The 12,719-nt window shown below is 39.9% G+C and overlaps 1 protein-coding gene across 14 annotated transcripts in view; it reads left to right on the top strand.

The window, feature by feature from the left end:
* The window catches only part of mef2cb (myocyte enhancer factor 2cb), an 80,437-nt gene that overhangs the window by 22,652 nt on the left and 45,066 nt on the right, over positions 1–12,719 (top strand). For all 14 annotated transcript variants that reach the window (XM_077231625.1, XM_077231617.1, XM_077231620.1 and 11 more), the window contains one exon: positions 11,007–11,197. In XM_077231625.1, the coding sequence (XP_077087740.1) occupies positions 11,144–11,197 (54 nt within the window). In that variant the 5' untranslated portion in view covers positions 11,007–11,143. The remainder of the gene's footprint in view (positions 1–11,006; positions 11,198–12,719) is intronic.

Below are 12,719 nucleotides of genomic sequence, written 5' to 3'. Positions count from 1 at the left end.
ACCTAATCAAACAAGCCGACTAGTCATTCATGCGAACCTCCAACTAGTCGATTTAGTCCACATCCCTAGTCCTGCATAAAAAGATGTGAGGCCATACAAGGAGTGAGTCAAGTAGAAACCATTAGAGAGGAGGAAAGAGAGATAGGCGTCACCCAGTCATATTGGCACTCATGTTTAGACAAACGCTAACTGCAACAATCACAGTTTAATGATCCGCAATGTCAACAGCGCAGCAATGCTTCCAACAATCAAGCGGATCGGCTTGCGCTTAAACCAAACTGTGACATCACTTTGGAAAACCAAGGACGGGGAGGGCGGAATAATGGCATAAAATTTTGCAACAGGAGATTTGAGATAGTGTCTGGGCTCACATAATCTTCATCTCCTCTTCCGCGCTCTCTTCCTCCCGATCTGGGTTACTCGGTTTCCTCACAGAGCTTTGGGACCGGTGAGAGAGACATGTGGTGGGTGAAAAAAAAAAAAAAAAAGAGTCAGGTCAACTTTTGAAGGACATCTTTGCTGAATAGGTTTCAACTTCAAATTATGTTCTCCCTGAAATATCTAAATGTGTTTTGTGATCAGTTTAGATGTCTTCAGGTCACCTCAAGGGGGGTCAGAAATGCCACGTGTGATGTTACGGTAGAAATTGATTCATTTTTCTGGTCAGTGTAGGTACAGCGAACAGTCATTTGGGAATATTGCTTTGTAAGTTGGAAACTGTGGCCCTGCGGTTCTCAGTTATATAATTTGCTTACAAGAGCAGGTCACAGATCAGTCAGAAGTATGTATTTGCATTGCTGAGTTTCCAACCATAAAAGCCACACCGCCCCGACAGACACCGACCAATGGCGACAATCACTGGATTGCAGTGTCACTTCTGAGACATTCCAAGACCTGACAAACATGTTCAATCAGTGAAAACAGCCGCCGACCAGCGCTGACAAAACCTGACGAATTTGTGGTTCCCTTTGATCAGCGTCTGTCGGTGCAGTGAGAATTTGCCTTAACGGAAAAATTGAGAGCTACATATTGAAAAAATCTAAAACATTTTTACTATAAATATGAAAATGATACTTGAGATTACACATTTGATGATATTGCTATATCAGACTGACCTTTAACTTTTTTTTTTTTTTTGCTTGTTTTTGACTACAGTGAAAGTGAAAGTAGCATCTGGTCACCAACTCTTTCACCATAATCACTGAAAGATCACTCATAAAAAGAACTTTCTCGCAATCACTGGCAATTGATCAGAGAGAGGTTGCTCAACTTCCCTTTTCCACCTTACCCCATTGCTGCCCCTTCAACAAGCATCTTGTAAGGCGACGGCAAGAAGGAACCAAAAAAAAAAAAACATAAACAATCTTTAAATCATTGCTGTGAGATTTTTGTACATGAATAAAAAATTCCAATGAAAAGAAAGAGAGAGAGAGCGATGATAAAGTGGCAAAGGAAGTATCTTGGCCCTCGCTCTTGCCTGGTGAGCCACGTTAGCCTCTGGGCTTAATTGAAGCCAGGAGGGAGCGTTTAATAATTGCTGTCAGAAGATCAAATTTAATTCTCTTTTCACAGGACCGCTGTAGGGTAGAGTGAAACAAATTGTCATCGGAGATTTCCAAATGAACAAAGCTTTTAATTAGTCTGATTAGAATGCCGTGGTACAGAGGGAGAAGAGGGGATGAAAAAAATGTGCGATGAAATAATCAGAGGATCATCCGACCATGCTTTCTGGTGTTGCGGGGAAGGTCACATGACTTTGTCTTCCCTCCTAACTATCGCCCCCTACAACATGGCTAACATTACAAGACATTGTCGTTCTCTGCTTATTATAGGAATTATCAAGTGCGGAGAATGAACACCTACGTTTTGACTCCATAAGTGTACAGAATAGTGGTTGCTGTGTCTGGGCTAGTTTTATAACGAGATAAACTATGCAACTCTTCACAGCTGTTGAATACCCTTTTCATTCCATTTTTATCGCAATCAATATACCTCTTCACACACAATTCAGGTTTCAACGAGACTGACACTGCTTTCTATAAATGGTCTGACTCTTACATGTCAGACAACAACTAGTTAATACAATGTGAGACCAACTGTGCATTTGTGTCGTATCATTTGTAACTGTATGGTGTTGACAAGTCACCATGTTTGGCAATTACTTTAGTCACTGTCAGTATGGTTACAGACATATTCACAATTAAAAGGGGCTTGTCTTTAGTTAATAACTTCTACCGACATTAATCAGTTCACTTCTGTAAGATATGAACAGAACAATTTGAAAGTCACACCTGTTACTAAATATGGTTGTTCATGTCAACCACTGGCTATGTGAACGTAGTCTTAGAGTTTTCTTTGACATGCTTGCGTAGTTGATTTTTTCAGTTCTCCTTTCTTTCTTTAACTCTGTTCCACAGTACTAAGAACTCACCCAGAAGTCTGAGAGATTCTTTGAGGTAATGTCTCCGGCATTCTGACCGATGAAACCACCCAAAGAAACCCACGCATTCCCACCATAGGGCCATTGCCCTGTTCACGAGAAGACCGAGCCACTGTCAGGGCTGTTATTTTCCCTTATTTCTTTACTAACAGCTGGCCGACCAGAACAGGACAGTGATCAGACATCACTCAGTATGTGTCTGTCAGCTGAGCAGCTGGTTTCAGCGTACCTCTTTCAGTTAGAGTTGACATAGTATGTTGTGCCATGCTTTCCTTTGGCCAGCACCCTGTCGCTAATGGAAAGATAGCTCTCACCTTCCCTGGTTCTGGCTTTAGTGGGCCACACTTCCCTGTTTACTGACTTCATGAAGGATGCAACTGCTGTTAACACCCTTTCATTCTGTTTTCCACTGTTGTGCTTGGTCATGTGCCGCCATATGAAAGACCAGATCAGATCTTGCATCGAGTATCCATACTTCCTTGTTACAAATTGTTAAAAAAGCTATACATCAAATTAGCATGAGACAAAAACCTTTTTAAAAAGAGCCGTGTGGCTGTGGTAAAGTGTAAGTTCTCTCTGTACCAAAACAATTTGTACTTTAAAAAAAAAAACACCTTTGCTGCAATTTCTGTCAAAGGTCAATATCAGCATGTTAGATGCATGGCACATATCCATACAGTATGTATTTCAACAGTAAAATTGCTTCGATAAATTCAGTATTTACTACGTATATTAAATATTCATGAATGTGGATGTAGCTAGAATCTTTCGCTTCAAAGTCCTCCGAAATCGCATACTGTCTGAGTAGGTTCTACATTTGAATTTAACTTACTTCGTGACCGTTAAAAAAGTATGTTCTATATAGTATAAATGTGGGTAGTATGAATGAAATTCGGACGTGCTTCATCCGCCATGTTGTTTCTGTCAGGTGACCTACCATCGTCAGTTGCGTCGCTTCACTGCCATTAATAAATCCTCTCCCATGGCCTCTTGGGATAGTAAAAAAAAAAAGGGATAGTTTTTCGCATATTATATCCACCTAAACAAATGATGAGTGCCACCATGATGGATTCTAACTTTTTATGATTTCTTGTTTGTATGCTGTCCTGTTCTGGTCTTCATAGGAACCCCTTGTTACAATGGCGTAAAAAGAGAAACTGAAAGAATTAAACAGAAACTTTATGAACAACTTACAATGAGAGCAGAGTTAAGATTTAACACAAATCTGAAAAGAATGTACATATAATATAATGCGCTCTTATCATTTTGAGGACAAAACCCACAAACTTCACCCGATCGGTATCTGTATGTAGGATATGAGCGCCAATCTGTTTGTCTGAATGTAGCTAAACTTTGACAGGTGAGCTACTCACAAAAGATGGTCATTACGACGCTGTAAAGTGATGGCACTATGGAGCCATGTGCTTTTTTAAACCATTTAACGTAGGTTTAACATCACATTATCAGCTCGGAAAATGCGTTAATTTGACTAGAAACACTCAAGACCGAAAATATAAAGCATAATTTCACTATGAGTCGGCCGAGACTTTCAGGAAAAAGGTAGATAGTATGGATGTATTCGATTTCAGCGTTTGTTTTGGAGATTGACATGTTACTGGAAAACGATAAACTTTAGAGAGCTCAACAAATGACTTTAAGTAGTAGAAAATGGTAGTGGTGATTTAAATCTGGATTCAAACCATATATTGCTCCATGCAGTGTAAACCCAAAAACCTGACAAGAGCATGTCATATTTATTTCTTACATGATTCTATGCCAAGAATTTTAGCTGTTTTGACAAAGAGAGGGGAAGTCAGAGGGGCCGGCGTGTTATTTTAAGGTACATGCAGAACTATTTAAGTAATTAGCTGTTGATTCCTGTAGAGACAGAAGGAAGGTATTCCAGCAGAGTCCTGAAAGAGTGCCCTGTATCACATAAATAAATCCCTCCACCCAGTGCCCTAATCTAGCAAAGCACCTGAAAAGAGCTATTCACTAATCACTGCAAAAACAGAAAAGCAGTTCATCTATAATTTTACACTAATAAAATCTCACATTTTGGAAATGTCTCTCTTCATCTCTGCTCTTTTTTCCTTTGGGTTGAAATTAGTTTATGAAGAAACAAATGACTTGCATGGTTTGGAATAGGGCTGCACAATATATAGAAATTATCGAAATATCACAATTGTATATATCGCAATAATGTATATCGCAACTGCTTGCAATAGCTGGGATCATGCACAAAAGACAAAGAGAAAATCACTCACTGCTCTTGGCTGAATAACTTATCGCATTTTTCTTCAATATTGTGCAGCCCTCGTTTGGAATATAAGAATGGCTGTTAAATCTGTTTTACCATCACAGAACGAGGTTGTTTTGTGTGATGAAATCTAATAATGTGGATGCAGTGATTTTTCGACCATATCCGCTGCTATTATGTTTGTTAAGCTTTGTGATCAAATTTTTTGCCATCATTAATTGCTTAAAAAGTACAAGGTTTTTTTTTTTTTTTTTTGTCTGGGGTTGCATCAGTGGAGGCGGTTTGTTTACAGTCAGCTGTGGCTCAAGCCCTCAACTCTTTTTCTCTCTATTCTTCTCTTCTTTTTTTCAAATTTTCTGGCCTGGAGAAGGAAGCACAGGAGTTTTGGTTCCCATTTTGTGTACGCTGGAACAGTTTAGGAAAGGAAGCACCTTTACACCTTTGATTGTCTGTGGCTGCTGATGTCATATCCTTCCACCATTCTGTGTGTGTGCATGTATGTTTCCTGTCACTATCCAGTCATACAGTGGGGGTGTAGATGACCATGGATGAGTCCAGATAGACACCCACGCTCCCTTACAATAATGAGAATGTGTGTCTTACTATAGCTTTTAATATGTTTAGATTGCATTCAAAATACAGTCGGTGGAAATTAGGGGGAATCCAAATCATAGTATGTGTTGCGTAACTACTTTTCTGCACTAAATGTCCAAATATTAATTTCAAACTTTAAACTTGTTAAGCGATATGCTATCTGAATTCCATCATAGTAAAATAGAGTTTAACATCAGATTGTTTTCCTGCTGATCCACAGAATTAATTGTTCAATTTTTATTTTGTATTTTTACATATACATCAATTTTGGAATAATTGTCCCACAGTACTATACATGTTTTTCTTAACTGTTTTTTCAGCACAAAATCTTTTTTATTACATAAATATTTATTTTATATTGGTTTCTTAACAAAAACTTGCAACAAACTAGAATTATGTAACTACATTTGAACTCTATATTTGGTCAGAAAACAATTTGTGATACAAAATGTGGAAGATTTTTAGTGACATTTCTGTCAACTTGCCCAAAGTCAGCCTTGTAAAAAAAGGAAAATATACCTAAATATGATATATCGTTGTAGCTCAAAAAAGTCTGTCCCTTTTATTCCTGTCCACCTTAATTAAAATTGTAAAATTCACATACAGTAAAAATGTTGAACACACTTTTTACTGTGTATGTGAATTTACCAGCACTCATTAAGATCTGCACTGCCAGGGTTCCTCCCACACTGATCCTGATCTCAGGTTCAGGTCACCCATCCTGTGTCTTTTCCACCAAAGATTTATGGGCACTCATCAGCTTCGTCCCTCAGGCAGACTATGCCACACTTAAGAAGCACTGACCATAATGACTTTATACAGACAATAGGCTGTTAACTCTCTCGCTATGGACTCCCTGCCCCGATTTAAGTGCAAACCAAACAGCCGCACCTAAATATGTACACATAAAAATGTGTGTAAAAGAAAAGAAAAAAAAAACATGGGAGTAAATAAATATTATTTTAGTTTCAATGATTACAGCATGAACATTTCTTAAGATTACGATGTTGTAAAAAGTGTCACATCCAAGAAGGTTCAAAAGTGTGCCATTGTATTCAAATTGTTCATAAGACACATATTAAAAATTGTTGACCTCTTCAAGGAAACGGCAGTTTATTTTAAAAGAGTGAGGGTTTATTTAATGTATCATGCACCTCCTAAAAGGTTTACTTTTTGCCCATAATATGTTATTTTAAATCTGTGCGACCGCATTTCCCCACGAGGATAGAGGATACTGCCCTTTTTTCAAGCACACACTACTACCAAATGTGTTGCAGATGTGCTGTGAAGAAAAGAAAAGAAAAACGGGGAAAGTGGAAGCGAGAGAGTTTACAAAGGGTGGCAACATAGTGCTGAGGTCGATTTCTCAAAAGATCAGCTCCTGTCTGATTGTCATAATAACATACAGATGACTTGAATGTGGTGGGTGCTCTGTCCCCTACAACCCCCCCCCCCCCCCATCCGCCGCCCCCCTCCCCCCCCAAATTGCGCCAGATCTCAATAAAAGCGAAACCTGCCAGAGTTGTATATCTCATCAAAACAAGTGTTTCATTATTACATAAAATCTCTGTACTTTTTTTTTGTTTTGTTTTTTTTACAAATTTTAATTCATGGTATTTACATCTTAATCATTTTTCATTCTCAACACGAGACCCCTTGGAGAAATAAAAAATTGCTTTGTTTCTTTTTCCCCCAACAAAATTATATCGCTGAGCACAGAGAAGTAGTCATATTCACTTTATTAAGACTTTGACAATACAATCGCGTACAAAATATATATACTTTTTTATTTCTTCTTTTTTTTTTTGCGGTGGAACACTAGGGACCGAGCCGACCCAGAATTGTGCCTGTTTATGAACGTACTCATTGCCCTCACAGTTCCACTTCTTAAAAGGAGAGAGAGAGAAGGAGAGAAAGAGAGAAAAACACACAGCACCTCATTACATCCCAGTGCCGGCACCCCCACCTCTCTCTCCTTTTCCCCCACGATTTCTCCTCGTTCCCCCACCACCCTTGTGCTCTGTGGCAGAGAAAGAGAGGCATGGTTAACAGATGGGAGGGTGGACGGCAGCCTCTCCTCCCTTTCCTCAAGAGAGACTTGCTCACATCTTTCTGCTTTTCCTTTGGTTTTTTCCCTTCGCTCATGTTTGCTCTTTGTGCTTTTGCTTTGAGTCCAATATATCAATGCAGAAAGGTTGTGGGTTAACTTGTCTTATCTTTCCCTCTCTGTCCTGTAGCATCCCTTCATGACCCTTCAGCCCCTGGTGATGACCCCTCTTCCAGGCTTTCTTCTGCCTGTCACACTTTGCCAAACATGTCCTGAGCTTCTTTTGGGGGAGGGATCTTTCTGGCCCTTGACTATCTCCCTCTCTCTCTCTCTCTCCCTCTCTCTCACCCTACCCATATGGTTTGGCTGTGGATTAGTGAATTGGCTTAGCAATGCAGAGAAAGCCTGTTAGCAGTCCCTCTCCCCCTCACTCTTTCTCTCTCTGGTATAATTGCACATATAAGCTTTAAAACCTCCTCACACACATATTCTTAAACACATATAGTATTTGTCTGATTTGTTCCATCAGACCTATTTGATCAGATATTGCATGAGAGTCGAACCTTATTTACACGTAAAGCGCCGCTGGCTACTGATCAACCACAACTTGCCTGCACTGTAGTTCGGCTTTACTGGTGTAAATTGGATTGTGCTCATCTGTGGTAATCTGAAAGCAGATGAGTGTGAGCATGTGTACATGTGAAGAAGGGGATGATGTAGAGAGAGAGAGAGAGAGAGAGAGAGAGAGAGAGAGAGAGAGAGAGAGAGAGAGAGAGAGAGAGAGAGAGAGAGAGCTTTATGCCCGGAACACATTGTACACTTTTGGGCTGTCCCAGACGAAAGATGAACAATGGTGATGATTTCTGTGGCCGTGGCTCCTAAACGATGGTCCTACGTCATACAGTAAGGGAGGTTCAAAGACGGACGTTATCGCGGTCTTGCGAACAAAGATAGTCTGCGATCATTTTCTGACAGTGTCATGAAACATGGCACTAAAACTTAAAACTTCTTACCTCAAACTCCATTTGCAAAATCGGCATGCCAAGTTGGTTTCTTTTACCATAGTCATGACCGCCTCTCCATATTCTCCTCTTTCGCTTCCTCCTCTTTTTTCCAGCGTTCATAAAAAACACAATTGCTAAAAGTGCGATAAATCTTGCTCTAGTTGTATACCACTAGCGCATGTGTATTACGTTTTATTCTTCTGTACTAACCTGCGTTCTTCTATTAGCCTACTAGCCTAGCCATTATTTATATACAAGTAATGATCCTATAGGATTGCTGAAATCACAGTCTGTAGCAGGCATTAGATAAAATATCAAAACCTCGTCACATTAATTTAACTTTATGACAATAAATAAATAAACAATACATAAATAAATACAAATGTATTTAAATTCTAAATTTATTTAAATTAAACAAAATCGTTTATTTATGTGTATTAATCTCGATGTATAATTGTTTTGATTTTCTTTTATCTATTGTACTTTTTATTGCATTACTTTTTATTTTCTCTTTTTGAAATGTTTACTTTTAGGTACAAATATGTTTCAATGCTTTAAAAATAATAACAATACTGCATTGTTTGTTTGTGTGTTTGTTTGAAAGTGTCCAAAGCTGTATATGAGGTTACTGCAAATAAAGTAAAAAACTTAAAAAATAGAAATGAAAGAATGAATGAATGGTTTTAAAAAGTGAAATTCTATCAAGGTCTACCATCATGTTTGATATTTTGTCAACTCTTATGCTATAAAGTTCATACTTTAATAATTGTTGGTGCCACTGTAAACAGGAATCAGTGTCCATGAAGCCCATTAAAGAATGTTTTAAATGAGGTAAGGCCACATCAGGTCCATGTTGAGACTATGGCGTGGTTGTCTCAGGCATTACGGACCTGTCGTTATCAATGAGGAAGCTCCTCTTGGATTCGCAGCCAAAGACCCTGTTTTGATTGAGTTAACTACTTAATCAGCTTTCAAATGCGAACAGCGAAACCGCACTCGGTGACGCCAGGTTCTGCTGGCTGCACAGTAGGTAAATATTTACACGGGCGTCGGGCGTCCAGTCATTATCACCAGCTTGTAGTCGACTTGTTTTGCTCCTTGTTTTATGTCGTTTACAGTGGTCCTCTAAACAATGATCAAGCTGCTTCGGATTTCGCCACATACACATTAAGACGTGCTTGCTAACAGTCCAGCTAACAACTCTTGGTGAAGTACGGAGCGCTCTTGTTTGTATGCTAATAGAGTGTAATCTTATTCACAGTTATTATTAGAGACAATGGAAAAAACATTATATCAACATCAGCACAAGGTTGTATTTGTAGAGAAGAAACTATGTATTTAACAACTCTATTTCAACAACACTGAAGGAATCCAACAATTATGTGTGGAATTTCGTAAATTAGTAGCATCCTATGAAATGAAGATGGATCTCAGCCAATGAAATTAGAGTTTGCTTGCGGTTTAACTCATATGACATGGAAAAGTCTCTTGAACACTTTCAAACCCCTACTCCACCCATAAACACTTGATTATTAATAAATGAGAGAAGCATGGCAGCGCGGAGAGAGACGTGAGAAGCGCAGCGTATCCTTTAGGTGTATCTACATCAATGTTCCTTGCTTGCTCTGGCAGGTGAAATCTGGTTCAGAAAGAAGAAAAAGAGCCAGAGAATAAAGAGAAAGCAATGGAGGGCTTTTAACGTGACACCACTGACAGCTTTACTGCATTACAGAAAGCTTAAATAATGGGACGCTCATTTGCATAACGAGGGACGTTATCACCTCTACTGTCAGAATAAAACACAACAACACTTCTGCCGCTCCTCCCAGAGATGAATCGGGTTGGCCTACTTTACGGCACCAAAGAGGTGCGCACATACACACAAACACCGGTGCACGCACATGTGTGTTCTGTGATCCCGAGCTCTCGCACTGTGTGGATCTGAGCTGTGAGCACTTTATAGAAAGCCTGGGTTAGCTTCTCGGGTGAGGGCAGCCTTTCAAAAGGCTCAGCAGGAGGGCCTGATAAAGGCCCCGCACACCTTTTTCCCTGAGAGACGGAGAGCGGAGCGAAGCCGTGACGTGACAGCGGCATCGTATTCCCGAGCGGGTTTGACGAGGGCTAAATCAGGATGGCCCTGGTTTCCATTCAGGTTCTTCTTCAAATCTTGGATACGTGGATAGTAAAGCCTCATCTTTCGGGGCAATGTAGCTCAGCCACAGTTTTTTTGCGTTCACACAAAATTTCAGCTAAAAGGGAAATACCACTGTGTTCGTTCAGCATGCTAGTGACAATTCTATACGATGTTACACCGGCGTTGTTTAGGAAAGTGCCGCTGTTTGTCGTTCAGGTGACAGTAAACGTTACACTGCAAATGATTAGAGCTGTTAAGTTAGTGGCACTTCCAAAACACTGTCAAATTCTCTGTGACTAGAGAGAGCATGACAATGCTGTCTACCCTCATAGTCGCAGCCGAAGTGCGAGAATCTGATTTGCATGATATTGATGGCAGAAAACAGCGCTGCCTCGAAACGTCTACGGATTCTTTTGTCTTTATTTGCTGTCCCATGTGGCTCAGACTCTGCCTTTCCCTGTTTTTTAACGTTGCGGTTTTGCCATTTTTCATCTGACTTAATGCCTTTTTCTTTCTGGCTTTCACAGGTACAGCTACTGGAATCTTTGAAGTGAGCGGAGGAAGTCAAGAGAAGAAAGCCTGGTTCGAAGAAATCGCAAGCAAAAACAGAGGGACAAAAGAATAAAGTTCATTGGTGAAAGAGAGAGACGAAAAGACGGGGACAATGGGGAGGAAAAAGATTCAGATCACACGGATTATGGATGAACGCAACAGACAGGTGAGTCACGCTGACCAGAAGGAGCCAAAAACTAACTCTAGACAGCTTCCTTCACAGAAGTTTGATGGGTTATTTCGAACTAAAATAGACTAAGTAGGTGGTGTGCGCACGCTAATTGTCGGCGCCCTTGCATGCTGCCGCCTCTTGCTTACGGCAGTGGAATATTACTTTAGCAGGGGCAGGGTGGGTGGAGAACACAAACACGCAGAGATGGCAATGGTGGAATGATGCCACATGCTTCAGGGCTTTAGGTGGAGTCAACACAGAGGTAGAATATGGCCCTCCAGGGGCCCTTCGTGCCTTAGCTAGTAGTTTTCCTTTTCAACTCGGCTCTCAGATCACTGAGATCCTGTGTAGAAAACTCCAATTCTGGCCAAGCTGGTTTTCAGCTAGTTTAGCTGATTGGTAAGATAGTTTTCTAGTTCCAAGTGCCCAAAACCCCTCTAAATCCAGCAAACTAGACCAAACCAGCTTTTCTTCTACATGGATGACACTAAATTCTAAAAAAAATAATTAATTTGTCTTTTTGTGTGTGTTAGTGTTCTTCAAACTAATTATGTTAATGCGTTTAAAATTGAACAATTAGAAATACGTTCTGTTTTGTATCTCCATTTCTCTGGCCGTGAAACAGAATCAAGTCAGGAACACACAAAAACAGGCAGATATATTATGCATAGCAGATACTGTAGTTGTATTGATCGTATTGGTGCCAGTTACATAGACGCTTGTTTTACTGCAAGATCAATAAATGTTCTTTAGGTTTGACATTTACATTTGTCCCCCTTATAGAAAAAAAAATAAAAGTCAGGAAAGCCTGGAAAGCAGTTTGCAGTTTGACATAAAGTAACTTTGACTAGTTTCAGGTTGTTCTATTTGTCTTCTGTGTTGTAACTTGTCTCTCTATAAACTCTCTGAACAGTCAACAAGAGTCCTCACATCCTTTCACAGGATGACACTTTGTCACAGAAACAGACATTTTTAGTTCCTCAGTCTGGTCTGGAGAAGAAGAAAAAAAGATTTTTTGGGAAAAGGACTTGGCTAACAGTTGATGTGACTGAGTGAGACCATACTGCTGCAGTTAATGGCTGCTGTCTGGACCTTGGGTGGGTTGATCAATTATTGAAGATAGTGTGAGGGCCTGAGGAGAAGTGGAGGAGAAAATGAGAAAAAAAGCGGGTGAGGAAAGTAATGGGCGTGTCATTCGGGGCAGACGGAGGGGGGCACAGTGACATTAGTCATTCAGTACTTGTGGGTTGAGTAAGTTCTCCCCCTTGAGGAAACCAGAGGCTCACATGCATATGGGCTTTCATGCCAAACGCTGAAAGAATGAGTCAAGGTACTTCTCAAACCAGAAACTTCTCTGTTCTCTTTTTCTGTTTATTAAAAAAAAAAAAAAGTTTTGATGTTAACAAGGCATCATATCAAATAGTATAACATACATATATAGTTATTCCAAAGGTTTGTTTATGAAAAATAAGTCTTATTGGTGAGTGTATGTGCTCTTACATTTTTCACGAGTCTT

This window comes from Siphateles boraxobius, unplaced genomic scaffold, assembly GCF_051911475.1.
Source record: "Siphateles boraxobius isolate OS27281-9 unplaced genomic scaffold, OSU_SipBor_1 16, whole genome shotgun sequence".
NCBI classification, from domain to species: Eukaryota; Metazoa; Chordata; class Actinopteri; order Cypriniformes; family Leuciscidae; genus Siphateles; species Siphateles boraxobius.
The sequence above is the reverse complement of the archived record's forward strand: the minus strand, read 5'-3'. Positions and strand labels throughout refer to the sequence as shown.